Source organism: Arachis hypogaea, chromosome 10, assembly GCF_003086295.3.
Source record: "Arachis hypogaea cultivar Tifrunner chromosome 10, arahy.Tifrunner.gnm2.J5K5, whole genome shotgun sequence".
Taxonomy (NCBI): Eukaryota; Viridiplantae; Streptophyta; class Magnoliopsida; order Fabales; family Fabaceae; genus Arachis; species Arachis hypogaea.
The window spans coordinates 2,437,825-2,456,621 of record NC_092045.1 but is presented as its reverse complement, the minus strand read 5'-3'; the positions used below and the strand labels follow the sequence as shown (position 1 = coordinate 2,456,621).

Sequence of the window (18,797 nt, the reverse complement as noted above, 5' to 3'; positions counted from 1 at the left end):
TTTAACAGTGGTTATTTATATAAAAAAATTATATAAAGAATAATTAACCGTATTTAAATAATTTAATATATTTGACTAAATTACTTAATATAATATATATCAATATTTTATCTATTATTTTCATATAAAGTCATCTTCACATAATAAATAATCACCTTATTTAACATGAATGTGTACATTTTTAATGACAAACATACTTTTATTATAATCGAAAATTACACATATTTTTTGTTGTCCATGGTATCCTCCAATTCGACAGGTCAAGGACTAATTTGTCGCGGATTTGAACTCTATTTTGTCACGGATTTGAACTCTATTTAAGAGTCTGCCGTTGGTCAATAAATTATTGTATGCATAAGGTGAGATTCGAACTCCGACACTTACTTAAGCGGATGAGCAAGGTGACCACTCAACCAACCCAAGTTGGTTTGAAAATTACACATATATCGTCTTTGAAATTAAAGATGATAGCTTCAAAAAAAAATAGTTATGGTGAGAGAGGGGGACCATGATGAGAGAGTCATGAATAGGATTCCATGTTTAAGATGTATAAAGCAGAATGTGTTGAGAATTGTGGAGTGATAGATAGATAGTGGTGGGGAAGAAAAGAGCCAAAAAGATGCATGGTGTTATGGCACTCTCAAGTTCATCCTAATCAAGTCAAAAGTCAACTCTCTATATATACGGTGACACATGTTTATTTTGCACTACTACTCTCTAAAAATCAAGTCAAGTATAATAATAACAAGGAATATAAGATCATGTGGCAGCAGTGGATAGGACTGGATCCTAATGCTGCCAATAACAGATTTTTGTGGAAGTATAAAGTTCAATAATAATCTCTATATGACTATCCATATATATGTAAATTCTATTTCCTAGTAATCCCAAAGTTTGCATACGTATTAACGTGTATCATGAAATCGTAACGTGTTTAGTATTTAATATAGAGAAATGATAGAGAGGCAATAATTTTATTTATATATATTAAGTAATATTTTAAATTAATATTTTATTTTTTAATTAAATTTTAATAAAAAAATAATAAATTTAATTGGTCCTGTAATATTACTTTTTAGTATATTTAACTAAATAACTTAACATAATATATTTTTACCCAGTATATTATTTTAACTTTTTATGTAAAAACATTTTCGTGTGTGGAGTTACAATTTGACATAATATATAGAAATATGAGGGAGACACAACTATTTTGATTTAGGTGAAAATTCAAGTGTAGTGAACTTCACATGAAGTTGATAATTGAGAGCCGTTAGATAATTTGATTAATTTGACTAAATTTTCATCTAACGACTCTTAACTATCAAGTTCACGTGAAGTCGACTGCACTTGAATTTTTTCCTTTGATTTAACGTTCTTTTAGACACTCATATATATCAAACACCCTTCTAAATTTTTGATTAATTTGCATACGCACGTAGCCATCAAATAAAGAGATTTTATAAGACTCACGAATAAAACATTAACACCCTCTCAAATTCATAAAAGAGCCAGTGGATGTTTCTTTGTCACTACTCTTTTTACGTTCTGTTCTTATCCACACTTCCAAATTAAAGGCGTTGCAACTTTGCTAAATATCGTAGACAAAACCTTTTTTGGTTACTAACAAAATTAAATCCAATAAAAGCATTTAATAATTGTTGGGCCATCCTCCAGTTAGCCCAATGATATAATGGGTTACATCGTTTGGGCATAGAATCTTTTTGTTTAAGCACACTGTACAGAAATATTTCAACCGGGACATGCAAGAGAATGTTTTTTAGAACGATAAAAATAGTTCTTAAAAGATTCGATACTTTAAAATAATTTTTAAAATTATTAAATTCTAGTTAATTTTGTATATATATATATATATATATATATATATATATATATAATATTTAATTTTGATACACTGTCTGTAAAATAATTTTATTCGTCTATCTAATTATATAATGCATATAAATAATTATTTTATTGCGTGAATGACTATTCAAAAGAATCATGTAATTGTACGACTGTGTAAAACGCTTTAGACTGTGAATGAATATATATGTGTGTGTGAGAAAAATTAAATTTATTGTAAACATGAAAAAATAAATGTACATGGCGTACCTGCCGACAATAATGAGGAAAAAAAAAGGAGTTTTGCATGTTATATATTCTTCTACTGCTCATTAACCACATTATCTAACGTTAACGATAGATACAAATTATCAAGCTTAGAGAAGATTCCAACAATTGTGTACCACAACAAATACCTAGTAAATACGGTATAACATACTCTAGTTGGAGCTGGGATATATTCATCAGTATACCATTGGAGATGGACCAGTCACAATGTTGTCACAGTCCCAAGAAATTCTTAGATTTAATATAGCCACTGATCTATTGCATGTGGATGCAACGAAATAGAATATATATATATATATATAATATGAGAAAAAAATTTTAAAATCAATAATTTTTAGTCTTTTTTGTTATTAATTAGTATAAATATTAAATTATTTTTAATAAATAAATTTTATTAATTTATATATACAAATTTTAAAAAATATAAATATAAATTATATTAATTTAAGTATATAAAATATAAATATAAATTATTATTGACCAAATACTAACCGAAAATAATAATATTTTCTCATAATATAGCTAACCGAGGCCAAGTTGCAGCTGATTGCTTGAATTTTCGAACACAAATCTGATGAACATTCTTAACAAACTCTCCATTGGCTGCATTACAGGAAAAATATTATTTATTCCAAGCTATCTTTTAAAAAATAATGTTTGGGAAATAATAATACAAAATTATTTATTTAATTTAATATTTATAATTATATATTTATTATATTTAAAATAATCTATTTATTTTAATAATAATTAATAATTATAAAATAAAAAAACTAAATTATTTTAGACTGAATTTTATCATTTAGTAAATATTTTTTTTTTAAATGTGATGACTCAGCATCATATCATATCACATTAATAAACAACGACAAAACAAAATACATTATAAAAAACTATAGAGATATAAAAATATCATTAAATTAGTTATTATGTATTATGTATAAATATTGTTACGGTCCGTTCCAAACCTCATGTGGGCCCGTCCGATTCATAGGCCACCCGACTCGAACGGTCGGGTGCGAGGCGCTCGACCACCGACCCGGACACGCGTCCCTGTCAACTCTGCCACAGCTGTATGGAGAAATTTCGGGGAAGGTAGGTCTGCTCTTGTGGAACCCACCTCTGACACGGTATATAGGGGAGGGTCCTACTCCTCTCCGAGGTACGTCACACATTACTTTATTCCCCTTTTTTCGCCTGTACACTCAGCTGACTTGGGCGTCGGAGTGTCTTTGCAGGTGATACCCTCTCTCCACACCAAGTACTCGGGAAGTCAGCTGCTCCAACTCCATCTCCACAACCCCGAACCAAGCAGGAACTCCACCTTACCATCCGAAGGATCTTCCCAAACGTTCAGTATCCGAGCTACCGAACAAATATATATATTATTTAATTTATTTTTAATATATATTTTATATTAGTAACTAATTTGATAGTTAATTAATGTTTAGTGTACATCTACTATAATTAAAAAAAATTATTTCACAATTATTATATATAAAGCCTTGGTTCTTCTAATAATTAAGTTCCGTCCCTTGCATATATAATCATATATCCTAATTAAACACATTAGTCACATTAATTAGAGATTTATTTTAATTATGTATTATATATTAGTATAAGAGAATTTGAAGTTTTGAACAAAAATTCAACATTTCAACCATATTTTACTACTCTAGATAGCATCCCTCGCAAAAAGACGAGGATGGGTGGATAAGGAAATAAAATTTGGCGTGTATATATATATACACATAATCAAACCAAATATAAATCTTTATATTCCATGGTGCATGCATTGTTTCCATGATAAACAGTAGGGGTTAAATAATTAAATTAAAGGGTTATCATTTTGTTAGTTATGCACGCAAGACATGCATGTGCATGTATATAATATTTCAAATTCAGTTGTCTATCAATTAATCATAAAATCGTTTTGTTGATGATGAATGCGGGTGTAAGATTAGTTAAGATTGTGGATGTTGTTGAATAGAATTTAAAAATTGAAGAAATTTTCAAATAATGTAACACATATTAAATTATCTAATAATTTTTAACTATTAACTTCGTATAAAAATAAAATTTAGATATAAAAGTGATATAAGTGATATATCTTAACATGGTAATTTTTGGTATTTTTTAAAACTGTAATAGGTACACAAATTGAACCATCAGATTTGTGTTTAAAAAATTAAAAAAAATTAGATACACAAATTGGATCGTCTGATTTTTATACCTCAAATTTTTTAATTTTTTTAACAAAAATCGGACAGTCCGATTTCTGTACTTCTAACAAATCGGACGGTTTGATTTCTACTTTTCTAATTAAACGATTTCACATTTAAAAATAACAATCCAACAGTCCACATTTCAAAAACACCATTATTACCATTCCAATATTAAAAACAAAAAATGCGTAGGTGAGTCTCTATTTTTTTTCAGAGAAATAAAAGTAATATCCGATAATATTTATTCACATGTGATTCACAATCTTCATATGATTCAAGTTTTACAGACAAATTATTTTGTGTACCACACAAACCTCAAACTTGTATATATATGTACACGAAACTTCTTTCAATTTGGAAGTTTGTACAATTCTGTTACTATAAATACGTTTCATTATTCATTTTGGTACATCTTAAGTCAATAAGCTACTACTCTATAACTATAGCACTAGCATTGTGTACATCTACATACATACATACATACATACATACATACAAAGGAATAGTAACAAATACACACTTTAGGGTTTGTTAGAGTTGAAATTGAGAATTGAAATGACGATGGTTAAGGAAATTTTGGGACAGAGTGTAGTGGCTGAAGCATTTTGTTTTGAAGTTTCTAGAAGATGTTACACTCATCAAAATAATAAGAAACACAAAATTTCAATGTTTCCGAGTTTCTCTTGCTCATCAATTCTGTTGCCCATTATGAAGAGGAGAACCACCGTTGATGATTTGAATAGTAGTAGTAATAATAAGAGTCTCCATGATGGTGGTGGTGTAACATTGACGATAAGTGCAAGTGTAACTATAAAGAATAGTAAGGAGTTCATGGCAATGATGCTTCATTACTTTGATAGTTTCAGTCATAATACAAATGGGGATAGAGGAATCGTCATGCAACTAGTTAGCACTCAAATTGATCCAAGTAAGCATGCACACTTTGTTACATAATTCTAGAAAATATTATTTTTTGATAATTATTTATGTGTTTTTATATTATCTCTTATTTTTGTTTTTCAACACCATCCAATTAAAGATTAATAAAATAATAAAATACTTACATTTTTTTAAAATTTAAAAAATAATTTTGTTAAACAAATTATGACTATGTTTAACTAATTTTTTTTAATTATCAAATATTTTTAGATAATCAACTAGGATATTAACCAACTACAGTATTAGTTGAGTTGAAAAAAAATCTAAAAAATACAAAAAACATGGTAATGGTATTTTTTTAAAATGTGGATTGTTAGGGTATTATACTCAAACGTGAAATCGTTTAATTAGAGAAGTAGAAATCGGACCGTCCGATTTATTAGAGGTACAGAAATCGGACCGTCCGATTTCTAGAAGTATACAAATCAAACCGTCCGGTTTATAGAAGTACACAAATCGAACCGTCTGATTTGTGTTAAAAAAATTAAAAAATTTGAAGTACATAAATTAACACAAATCAAAAAATTTGATGTACAGAAATCAAATTCTCTTATTTATGTAATTTCTACAATTTTAAAAAATACAAAAAATTACAATATTAAAGTATATCACCACTTCTGCTTTCATAATTAAAAAAATTAGCCAACATTTTCTCATAAAAACATGAAGCTAAACCAATATGAATGATCATTATTTGTGTTGACCTGAGTTGTGTGATTTGCCCTAATTGATTGAAGCAACAATGGAGGGAAAGCTGAGCAAGAGAGCCGTACTGGATTGGACAAGAGAATTATTATTTAATGGAGGTGGGGATAGTGAGAGGTCCACTCACAAAGTTGACTTTGAGATTGACTCTAATTTTGGATTTCCGGGAGCCATTACAATCACAAACAAATATAACAAAGAGATCTTCTTGGAAACCATCTCCATTGAAGGAGGCTTTGTGGAATTTTCTTGCAGTTCTTGGGTTCAACCTGAAAAGGTTAACCCAGACAAGAGAATTTTTTTCACCAACAAGGTAGCCATTTGATTATATATTATTATATTTTAATTTGATTATTATATTCCACTACAAATAAATTTAAAAATTAAAATGGTGCATTGTTTATTATTATTAGGCATGCTTACCATGTGACACAGCAGAGGGTGTGAAGGAACTGCGAAAAGAAGAGCTGAGACAAAAGAGGGGAGATGGAAATGGAATGAGGAAGGTGATGAGTGATAGGGTTTATGACTATGATGTCTACAATGACTTGGGAAATCCAGACAAGGGCATTCAACATGTTAGGCCAATTTTGGGAACCGAACACTACCCTAATCCTAGGCGATGTCGAACTGGCCGTCCACCTGTCATAACCGGTGAGTTTCATATTCATCTTAATTGCTCTTTAACCACACGATGTATTTAGTATGTTTGACTAAATTACTAAAGTATAATATATATCAATATTTTAGTTATCATTTTCACGCGAAAATTTTTGTATAAGTAATCTATGCTGTTAAAATATTTAATATGTGCATTATTATTAAGGAGACTACTTCGATAACGATATTATAAATATCTTTTTTTAAGAAAATTTATATATTTTATAATATTATTAGATATCTTTATTAAATCGGTTAATAATTTATTTTTTAATAAACCAGAATAAAATCGGTTTATCATAGCAATAATAATAAATCTAATTATTCGCACCATAATTATTAGACTCGATTTGATCAAATCGATTTATACAATCTAAACAAATTATGTTTAAATTTTTTGATAAAAAGACAATATATCCTTGACTTTTGTTTAAAAAAAACAAAAAAACCCATAATTCAATAGGTTATGTAAATTGGTCAGTTTGATTGGATCAGATAACAATTGGATTTATTGTTATTGTTATAAAAAAAATAGATTTTATTCTAGTTTGTTAAGAAATTCAAAATAACTGGTTTATTAATACGTCCAATAATAATGTGACACATAAGTGTCTTTACAAAAAGATATTTTACACGTATTTATAGGAGTATCCTCCTACTATTAATTAATATGATTAAACACATTTTACATAATTTATAGCCATATATATGCATGTGACAGACGAGAAATATGAGTCGTGTGTGAATGCATTCATGGAAACATACGTGCCAAGAGATGAAGTGTTTGAAGGAGTTAGAAAGGAGGCACTTGATGTGGAGAGAGTGAAAGGTATAACAAGAAATTTGATTCCCTTCATAAGAACTCATATAACTAAGTGTGGGGTCTTTAAGGAGCTATCAGAGATTAAGAACATATACAAAAGAAAGCATCAAGTGGATGCAATGAATCATACTAATGAGGAGAATGGAACACTTTCTATTGATGTTAACAAGTTATTCCAAGATTCCTTCGAAGAGTACTTCAAATTTAGCACTCCATACATTATAAGTGGTATGTCAGCTAATAATAATAACTTCAATGACTCAACGTGTTAAATGACAATTAAGTAGTTTCAAATTGAATATCATAATGAAGAAAATTTGTTTAAAATTTTATAGGGAATGGTTGCTGCATAAGAGATGAAGAACTTGGGCGTCAGGCCTTGGCTGGCGTCAACCCTTTAAGCATAAAAAGGCTTCAGGTATATTTAATATTTGAATCAATTTTGAGACCCGGTCCAACTGGTCCGGGTATGCTTGCAGGTAGAGTAGGGTACGGGTTTAGGGTAGGGTGTATGCCTGCGGGTAGGGTAAGATACGGGTTTAGGGTATATCTTAACCGCACCTCATATATAACACATATTTTATAAAAATTAGGTATATAATAAAAGAGGTAAAAGTTGAATCCACGACCTCTCTCAAGTAATAACTTTTAATAAATGAGCAACTACTAAACTAGTTAGTTAATTTAGTAGTTTAGAGCATTAGTATTTTTTTTATTTTATTAATATGTATGAAATTCGGAATGATTGAATTTTATATTTACTTTAAAAAAATTTGATATTTTTGCGGGTAGGATAGAATAGGGTAGGGTTTAGAATTTTAAGATGCGGATAAGGTTAGAGTTGAAAGATTATCAACCCGTGGGTAAAATAGGATAAAATTTTAATAAAATTTTCAACCTGCGGGTAGAGTTAGGGTAGAGTCTAAACCCTACCCTACCCATTGTCAACCCTAAATAAAATTGTGTTACTTATAAAAATGATAATAAAAAAAACTATAGAAAGTTACAGCTGGCAAGTAGGAGATCCAGATATATGGTGGTTATTAGTTAGTTAGTTAGGCATCTTATAGTTAGTTATTTAACTGATATTTTTTTCACATTATATATTCTAACTACAACAAGCAACCTTTCTCAGCCAATTATTAGAACATGTCAAGTAGTTAATTAATAATTATGTTTTGTCACGTTCGTTCTAAAACTTTTATTCTGATTATTTGACACGGTTGTTCTAAAATTTTGTAGACTTTTCCACCGGTGAGTGATTTGGACCCCTCCATGTATGGTCCACAAGAGTCCGCTCTAAAAGAAGAGCACATAATTAGCCACTTGGACGGCATGTCCGTACAACAGGTATACATACATAGTTTAAATACACATATACATGGCCTTCTATGAATCCTTCTACAATTTATATAACACAAAATTATTTCTTTTTTGAATAGGCTATAGAGGAAAAGAAGCTATTCATTTTGGATTACCATGATGCTTATATGCCATTTCTAAAAGGGATCAATGCACAAGAGGACCGAAAAGCTTATGCAACTCGTACCATATTGTACTTGACTAGAATGGGAACTTTGAAACCTATTGCCATAGAGTTGAGTCTTCCTGAGGGGGAGCACCAACAACAACAATCCAAACAGGTTCTAACACCTCCATTGGATGCCACTTCTTATTGGTTGTGGCAACTTGCCAAAGCACATGTTTGCTCCAATGATGCTGGAGTTCACCAACTTGTTCATCACTGGTATGCAACTCAATTAAATCCTTTCCTTTTTTATACTCTCCATCTTGTAATATTCATCAATCATCATGTGGTCATGTAATATTGAAAGAAACCTATGTTGAAGTCAAAAGAAAAATTATTAATGAATTTCTTATGAGAATAGGCAATTCTTTTTTCTGTTTTGTTTAACAGGTTGAGGACCCACGCGTGCATGGAGCCATTCATCATAGCAGCACATCGCCAGATGAGTGTCACGCACCCTATCTTCAAGCTCCTAAAGCCTCATATGAAATGCACACTGCAGATAAATGCATTGGCTCGCGAGGCTCTTATCAATGGTGGAGGCATCATTGAATCTGACTTCTCTTCCGGCAGATACAGCACTGAGATCGTATCGGCCGCCTACAAAGATTGGTGGCGTTTTGACATGGAAGCCCTCCCAGCTGACCTTATTAGAAGGTACGTGTACATTAACGATTCTTATTTAGGAACCTTTAAACATAATCTCATGATCATTGTCCTGAACATTATGCAGGGGACTAGCAGAACCAGACAGAACACAACCTCATGGGATAAAACTTACAATTGAAGATTACCCTTATGCAAATGATGGGCTTCTTATTTGGTTTGCTTTGGAGAGGATGGTTAGAACTTATGTGAACTACTACTACCATAATGGCCTAATGGTACGGTCGGACAATGAACTCCAGGGGTGGTACAATGAGGCCATCAACGTAGGCCATGGTGATCATGCACATGCTACTTGGTGGCCAACACTTGCCACTCCCAGAGATCTTATCTCAGTCCTCACCACACTCATTTGGATTGCTTCAGTTCAGCATTCAGCAGTGAATTTTGGGCAGTACCCTCTTGGCGGGTACGTCCCGATGCGCCCGCCGCTGGTGAAGAAGCTGCTACCCAAGGAAGGAGATCCAGAGTACAAGGAGTTCTTGGAGGATCCCGAAGGTTTCTTGTGTTCTTCCCTGCCAGATATGTTTCAAACCACCAAGTTTCTTGCAGTGCTTAACATACTCTCTCAGCATCCGGAGGATGAAGAATACATAGGGCAGAGACGGGACTTGTCAGATTGGATTGGTGACCCTAAAATCATAGAGGCATTCTATGATTTCTCCATAGAGCTAAAGAGAATAGAGAAGGAGATTGAGAAGAGGAATAAAGACCACAATCTTAGAAACAGATGTGGTGCTGGGATTCCACCATATGAATTGCTTATAGCTAGCTCTGGTCCTGGAGTAACTTGTAGAGGGGTCCCTAATAGCATAAGTACATAGATATCGCACAATTGTGGCGTAGGATTTACCCATTGTTATGAAACTAGGTAGTGTATATTGGATAGAAATAGTGCCAAGATACAAAAATTATGTAATTATGTAGCAGAGGAATTTCGATGAACAAAGCTGAAAACCACTCGAGCAATTTATTTATTTTTCCACTGTAACTCTTAAAAGGGTGCCTAATGATGTTAGTATATGGCATTGTGTTAAACATAGATCTTAAGGGAACCATGCTTTTCACAGAATATAGAATGTAAAGCCTTTCAACGGAGCAAAGTTAGCTTTTGTATCTTCAATAGCTATCTGCCAACATATCTTCATTTCCAGAATGAAGAAATGCCATCTACAACAATATGTAATCATACCTAGTCAGAGCCGTCCAAGAAGATCCAATGCTAATGTACTCAATTGCTTCTAACTGGTACTAGAAACTGACGAATGTCTGCGGAAGTGAATATCAGCTACATGAATGAAACCCTCTGCTTTAGAACAAACAATAGCTCAAAGGGAGAACAGTATAATCTTATGATGACCAGAACAAGGAGCATCAGAAGCACTAGAAGTATGGAAATATAACACATCACCTTAGATATACACTTACACACAGTTACTCCACATTTGTGCACTATTCAACAGTAACTGCCCTACGATAATTACTCAGTTTCAGATCAACTCCGGTCTCGCTGGGAAATGGTCACAGCAAATTTATACCTTCTTTGCACCACCTTAGATAAATAAACATCTACACTCAACAGAACCAGAAAAACAATCCCAAATATGTCACACGGATAGTTTACATATTAACACACAAGAGGTAACGTGACTTTGTTTTTCTTTTTCATCAAGGACTCTTATACATCAACATCACATTGGAGATCACTAGCTAATCCTAACTTAAAAAATGTCTTGAATGCAATGCGGATGACGAAAAATGTGAGGATAAGTAAGAAACAAAGACGATATCCATTGTAAGTAAATACAAGCTAAAGATTTTATCCATCTGGGGACCTTTAAGGATCCGATTTCACAGTTTGTATGATTTAAACAGAACTTAATAATACACAAATGGCTTGATCAGGACAACCCATCAAATTGCTCTTTCGAAGTAAAGGCATGAGAACATCTGTAAAATTCAGACAGTTTCTCACCAATAATTTTTTCCATTAAACAAATCTTCAAAACATAGCAACAAGTACGACCATCAATTTGATTAAAGAATCAGGTAAACTTCTACAATTAAGAAACAAAACCAGCACAAATCAACAGCAATCAGAATAAAAACGAGAAAAAGGAAAATTGATGAAAGTTTCAATGAGCTGCACTGCAGAAGACTGAGAAATAACATCAGGTATCATTTCTGATTTGAATTTTTCCTTTTTTTTCCCCACCGTAACAAAACACACAGGAATGCAATTCACAACTTATAATCTATGTCTAAATTACTCAATTCGATCGAAAGAAGAAACACAAGGGGAAAAAAATGTAAGATCCGATTTTTTACAGAGTAATTCATTCAAATCGAAGGGGAGGAAAAACCAAAAAAGGTGGATGTTAAATCAAATTAATCAATCATACTTCTCCCTCCAAGAGTAAACGAGGAAGAAAACCCAAGAAAGGGCCAAGACAATGTCACCGACGGTTTGCCGGAGCCAATCCCAGGCGAGATCCTCCACCTTGCGCTCGAAGTAGATCCTCCATATGGCCATGAACACGTGCAGGATCATGCAACCTTTGGCGAAGAAAGACTGAAAGTCACGGTCTTTGACGAAGGAAACCATGAAGAGGAGGAACCCTATGGCAACGAGAAGCAATCCAGAGAAAGAATCGGAGGTCTTGATGAGGAGCTGATCGTGCGGCGTAGAGCCGAGGAGCTTCGTCGCGGTCTGCACGCCGTGCCCGAAGGTGTATACTTCCTTCATGTAGAACATCATCAGTGCACCGCAGGTTATGGCGATCAGCGAATGAAGGATGCAGATCACGAAGAACGCCGACGACGATCCCATCGGTTCGAAGGTGGAGCAGCGGCGATTGCGGTTTATCAGGTGGTGGTTGATTTGGATTTTGACATGGCTGGTTCTGCAAAACCCTAACCCTCTCAGCTCACGTTTTGGGGAAGAAGATGATTGCAGGTCGAATGATGTTTATAAAAGTTTGTTTATTTTATTTTATTTTATTTAAATTGATGAGTTTAACGCAAAAGATTCGAAGGGTAGTGTGACGTAAGCGAGAGATTCTAGGATAAGGATCTGGTGGGGCCTACCTAACGTAACACTGATGACTAGATTGTCCTACAGGGTGCCACGTGGCAGAGTTCTTGTAGTGCCGACAGAGGAGATTCTGATCTGATCTACTGACTCGGTGGAAATTGGAGTTTGTGCCCTTTTGTTTTCAAATATTACGGCAAATTCTCTACACTGCGGCGGTTTAAATGCCATTAATTTCGGGATAATCTACATTGGGCAAATTTTTCCATTTACAGAAGTCTATCCTCAAGTTATAAATGCAACGATGGTAATTTAATTTTTACAAATTCGCCAAATGATTTTTTTTTAAAAATTAATTATTAATTATTATTAATAAAAACTTTAAGAACATACATAAACTCATGTTAGTAATAAGATAAAACAACGGAAACAGAACCGTACAACGGAATGTATAGGATCCTTGGTAAATTTTCGTAACCTTTTATTTAATAGAAAGAAAGACGATGAATTTATCTGTAATGGGGTATTTGAGAGTGCAAGTACACTTTCTCCTATGGGTAATGGAACAACAAAATGGGTTACCACATTTGAGGGATTTGGGGGGTAGGTGGTAAGTGGTAACCCACCTGATAAGATAATTATTCAACTTTTTTCTTTTTACTCTATATACAACAAAAATTATCAATAACAATGGAACAGTTGCACAAAGTGAAAGTAAGAACGCTCATCTTGCATGTTTTTCCCTTCCAGCTCTGCCAACGAATGATTTTGATCTTTGTAGGTGTGTATGCCAAAAAGAAAAAGGAAAAAAAAATGGTATAACCAATCACCCAAAAAACAATGGCTATTGAGTTCCTGCAATGTATCTATTTCCATACACAACTCTGGGACGGCGCCTTCTTACACGCCTTACAGGGCCTCGCCAAGGGCCTTTCCAGGGTCCTCGCCAAGGACCTCCCCTAACTGTTGGAATCACAACCCTTCGAGGATGAGTTTCAAGAACCGGCAATGGAGGTGGCAGAGATGGTGTAAGTGGTGGGGGAGGACTCACTGCAGCAGAGTCTGGTGGAGACTGGCGCTCTAGTAGTAGATCCATGTGGTATTTCTGTAATCACAAAAGGAAGATAATTTGAATCACAGTAAGGTTGAGTGTTAAATAATGTTGCAAGGGAACATTGAATAACAATAATAGTTATAACTTATAACAGAGGCCTTAGCGTTATGAAAACAAGGTAAAATAATTGCCTGAACTACAAAGTTGCGCCTTTCACAATCCAGGAACATGGCAAAATGAAAATCAACCCTGGACAGGAGTTTGTCTCTGACAATTGCAAAACTAATCTGGTCCCTTGAAGTAAATCGGTCAACTTCATTGTGCCAAAGACAGGTAAAGAGGTTGCTAATAGGAACGAGCTCTCGTACAATTACACATCCTTCAGGAACATCTGCAATTCAACCATCAAGGTTTGGAGAAGATGTAAGTCCAATCTGAATCCTCAATCCCACAATGGAAGAGCTAGTTTAGCCTACCGCTTATTATACGAGGAAGTTTTGCTTCTGTGTATGGAGTCAGTCCCTCTTTCTTGTAAAAGTCTATCTGAAAGTCAATAGAGGCATTATCATACTTTCCAGCAGCTTTGTTTGCCTCTGCCTCAACAAATACATCAAAGCGTTTATAATGTCTAGATATTGCAAAAGTTGCATTCCTCCTCCACAAAAACCTGTAAAAGGATGAGAGATAAGACTAACTTAGGTGCTGAAGCATGTACTGTAGCAAGACAAACAATAATAAAGCTAGTTCGCCGTGAGTATACACTACACATAAAAATACACTCCCAACTAAAATGTATAGTCCTGAATGCAAATGAACTAGAAGGCCTTGGAAGGTGAATTCTCTCGATCTCCAGCATAAACAGAAACCAGAACCACAGTGGCATTCATTTAAGTTTCACATTTATCCACGTTTTCCGTTGCCAAGCTCCCAAAAGCACAATATTTCAGTTTGTAACCCACTTATAAAATACAGGAACAACAACCAAGTCTTTCTCCACTAGTTGGGAACAGCTCATGGATTAAACAATGCCTATGCCTGATGCAAACCATGCCTATGGATAACTAACTCAGAAAGATACAATAGGAGGGACTTCAATCAGTTCTGGCAACCATCTTAAGGCCAGAAAGTGTATGTCAAGACCAGTCATTCGTTTTCATCCTTAAAACTTATATCCATAATCAACAACTTATCCATAATAAATGCGTAGCCATTTTTGTGATCTAGAATGATTTAAGAGGCTAGTCATTCATTGTGGTAAAGAAATAAATATTATACTTTCAAAAATTTCAATGCCATGACAAAAAGAACCCAGAAGAGATATTAGGAGCAACAACTGCAACAATGACATTGAATGAGAAGTACACAAATAAAACATTCTTGGTAAAACCAAGGGACATAAAGTTATAGTGATCTGACATTGTGGTAACAACATTCACTCTGAAATAAAAAAGAGATCCTGAAGTATACCTTTCAAGTATTTGATATGGATCAACAACAAGCTCAAGCTTCCCATCAAGCCATATAGAGTACCGGGCATTTGGAGTCATCCTATGAATCAGAAGCTTTGGAATCTGTGGGAATGGTAGTTAAAGTTACAAGTAAATAAGAATACTACTTATGCACAATAAAATATAAGGGTCTGGATTTGATTTTTGGTCATCTTAATCTTAATTCATATCAAAAGCCTATAAATATATTCTGAATGAAAAAAAAAACATCATAATGCTCAGACAAGGAGATCAAGCCAATAGCTTTGTGTTTCTCCTCCATTTATGTGTGTTAAGGGATGGTCAATATTGCATTTAAGTCCATCAACATCTATTATATAACGACAGCCAACAATTTTAGCTTTCTATACCAATGACCATATCGTAAAGAAAAGCATAATGATTTAAAGCTTAAGCAACAAATATGATTAGTAACCCCTGTGTAAGTTTCTATATTACAGTCGCACTGGTGCTTGTGAACTTATAATACTGACCTTTCCTGTGCGTCTTGCATCTGTGTAAGGAATATTACGAGCAACAATAATTCTCCATAATCCAATCCTTTTGTTGATCCCCAGGAGGCCAGATGCCCTCCAAGCTTTTTCTGTTTCTTCATCTATAAACATAAGGAAGCATACTGTCTTCTTTGAATAGTTACTAACGTTTGATGGCTCATTTATCGCATCAAAATTTCCTGAAAAACATATTCAATGGATCAGCAAAACATCAGCCTAAACAACCAAGTAAAGTTAGAACAACATGATACACACCAAATATGGCTGATGCAACAACTACACCACGGCACTGCTCCATATGATAGAGGTCGTCTTCATCCATGTCAAATCCTGTGTTGCGGCCAGGTTTAGGTCCTTTTACAAATCTGAATGATCACAACATCATTGAAGATGCAAGAATCGACAGATGTGAGTAAAAGGGTTGGACGTATATCCTTTATAACCGGCAGAGAAAACTTTATGCCCACAAAAAAACTCTTCAGTGCTTAATAGCTAACAAAAGGTAAATATCCAACAAAAATGAAAACTTACCCACAGTGCACACTCATTGACTCTCGTATATCAAAAGAATCACTTCTCTGTTTCAAAGTGGGGTATCCACCAAAGTCTGAACCACCAAACTCCCCATCTCTGCTTAGATTTTCCTCCCAGATATATGTTAGATTCTGAATTATTGGAGAAGGTGAGGGAAACTTCGGCATAAGTGCAATGGCTTCTTCAACGGGAAGGTAACATACAGGGCATGCTGAAACATAAACAGATATTTTGAGCAATCAATTGATATCTTCACGGGCAATTGACTCCATTGCAAATTACTAAGTATATAGTAACCTAACATAAGAGATGAAGGAACCAAATAGTTCAAGTAGGACTTACGCCGCGGCCCACTACGCTTTGGATCTGCTGGTGGTGGAGGAAGAGTGAAACTATTACATGGATGGCCAGGAGGAAGAGTGTAACCCAGAAAATGGCTAGGGGGAGGAGGGGGTAACACCAAATTCGTGGCGAAGCCCATGATATTCGCCGTAGAGATCGTAGATGGTGAATCACTTATAGAAATACTTCCCTTAACACTGATGTCACTTGCCCCATTCCCTTCTGGCGAATCACCTGAAAGAAGCAAGCCATACCACAAAGATAATGCCTCGTTCAAAAGCTAAAAATAAAAAAAAATCATTATCCGCATGTAAATGAAAAAACAAGTTTTCTTCCTTGAATACAGCAATTGGAATGCATCCCTAACAATAATGGTTAATCAGATTCTAGAACCTGTGCTATGAGACCAAGATACCTACCACCTTGATCAATGGTTAATCAGATGAGATGAATCCTAAAAACAATCAACTTATGAAAATAAAAATCAAACAAGCTAATTAAACTATGTATGTTCCTCTAACGTCATTACAATCCACTGAAGAATATGCAGAATTGAAATTCGAAACAATACCAAAAGAGGTGAGGGAATTAAGGAAGGTCACCTTTTCCAACGTAGAGAACCCAGACGAAAACGGCGGCGGAGATGAGAGAGAGGATGAGCATTCCGACCTTCCTCCTGCCGGCGAGCTTGCAGATCCAAAGGAAGAGTCTCTCTTTTTCTTTGAGCATCTTGGAAGGCTTACGCGCTGATTGAATAGCTGAAACAACAACTCCGTTCTGTTGCAGTTGCAGCTGCTTCTCCAAAGAACCATAACTCGCAGAACGAAACTCCAATGAACCGTTACTCATTTTCTCATCCTTCACCTCTTCAACATCAACAACAACACTTCATCAACTTGCCCCAACTTCTCGGAGCAGCACTCAATGCAGTTTATTACCAATGCCGCACTCACTTTTTCAACTCAGCTAAGAAAATTAGTTTTCGTCAATTTTGAATCAGAGAAAAAATTCAATCGAGCTGAGTTTTTGAGTTCACAATTACGTGCCACCGAAACTAGCTCCCAGTGAAACAAAATTCCCCGGTTTTTTCCTTTTATTTTCAATCAGCGAATGAATCTAGGGTTTTCCTTTTAAAAAATCTGATTGACTCTGCAGGGATTTTAACGAGAAAATTCTTTTGGAAATCTGAGAGACTTTGAAGAAACCAAAGGATCTTCTTCGAGTTCAAGTACTAGTATTATTATTATATATTTTTTTAAAAGAAAAAAAGGAAAAAAGAAATCAGAAAAGTGATGATCTGAGAGAAGAAATTTTCACGGGATATTTATAGGAGGGAATTTAGGGGGTGAGAATTGTTTTGTTTTATTTTATTTTGTTGGATAAAAAAAAAAGAAAATAGAAAAGTTTTGATAGGTTAATGTGCGCATATGCCCAAAGTTTGCAGGTTCAGACACTGATATGCCATGTCATATTCATACTCAAAGTCATTGTTTCTCTTTCAGTATTTATTATTATAAAATTGTGGAACTAACTCTCTTTAATTAACCACAAATCACCTTGGATTCTTGGAACAATGATTTACTATATTTACTATGCTACTACTAAATGCTTGATCCCTCATTCCCAAAACAACTATTTTTTTAAATTAAATTTTAAATTTAAAAATAAAAGATACATATTTTAGAAAGAACAAATAATAAATATTGAAAAATAAATATATTTTTTTTAAATTAAGAATGAGACTCGAATCCGTAATCTCTAAGTGAGTATGAAAAAACTATGTCATTTGAGGTATAGCTCGTTGGCAATTAAAAAACAAATATTACCATTCTCTGATTAGATTTTGGTATACATGTATTTTGTATTGAAAATATTATCATCGATTTAAAAGTAATAATATATAGGTAAAGGTTATGGTGCTTATAAGGTGCCTATTTACTAAAAAAGGTTAAAATTATTATTTAATTTAAAAGATTTGAGAATAAATAATTTTTAAAAAATTAAAACTCACTACAAAAAATAAATTAGACTAAATTTAGGCAAAAATTCATAAATACCATAAAATTGGCCTAATATATATTCTTGAATTATTAGTCATTAGTAATTACAAATAATTTTTAATAGCATAGAATTGAAGAGTAATTAGTAATTTGGT

The 18,797-nt window shown here is 33.7% G+C and overlaps 3 protein-coding genes across 3 annotated transcripts; 1 reads left to right on the top strand and 2 right to left on the bottom strand.

Annotated features, from left to right (window-relative positions):
* The first annotated feature begins 4,890 nt into the window (after window positions 1-4,890).
* Window positions 4,891-10,679, top strand: LOC112714587 (lipoxygenase 3, chloroplastic). The gene is made up of 9 exons (XM_025766205.3): window positions 4,891-5,286; window positions 6,035-6,315; window positions 6,416-6,656; window positions 7,384-7,713; window positions 7,821-7,903; window positions 8,728-8,835; window positions 8,928-9,232; window positions 9,404-9,670; window positions 9,747-10,679. The coding sequence occupies exons 1-9, from the start codon at window positions 4,914-4,916 to the stop codon at window positions 10,501-10,503; spliced, it is 2,745 nt and encodes a 914-aa protein (XP_025621990.2). The 5' UTR covers window positions 4,891-4,913; the 3' UTR covers window positions 10,504-10,679.
* Window positions 10,680-11,838: 1,159 nt separating this feature from the next.
* LOC112714586 (uncharacterized) lies at window positions 11,839-12,704 on the bottom strand. The gene has a single exon (XM_025766204.3). The coding sequence runs from the start codon at window positions 12,507-12,509 to the stop codon at window positions 12,072-12,074; it is 438 nt and encodes a 145-aa protein (XP_025621989.1). The 5' UTR covers window positions 12,510-12,704; the 3' UTR covers window positions 11,839-12,071.
* A 456-nt stretch (window positions 12,705-13,160) lies between these two features.
* LOC112714584 (probable hexosyltransferase MUCI70) lies at window positions 13,161-18,085 on the bottom strand. Its single transcript, XM_025766203.3, has 9 exons — window positions 17,245-18,085; window positions 16,643-16,876; window positions 16,298-16,511; window positions 16,022-16,131; window positions 15,746-15,945; window positions 15,232-15,335; window positions 14,241-14,431; window positions 13,956-14,155; window positions 13,161-13,815 (listed from the first exon to the last, which is right to left on the bottom strand). The coding sequence occupies exons 1-9, from the start codon at window positions 17,489-17,491 to the stop codon at window positions 13,555-13,557; spliced, it is 1,761 nt and encodes a 586-aa protein (XP_025621988.1). The 5' UTR covers window positions 17,492-18,085; the 3' UTR covers window positions 13,161-13,554.
* Between the last annotated feature and the right edge of the window lie 712 nt (window positions 18,086-18,797).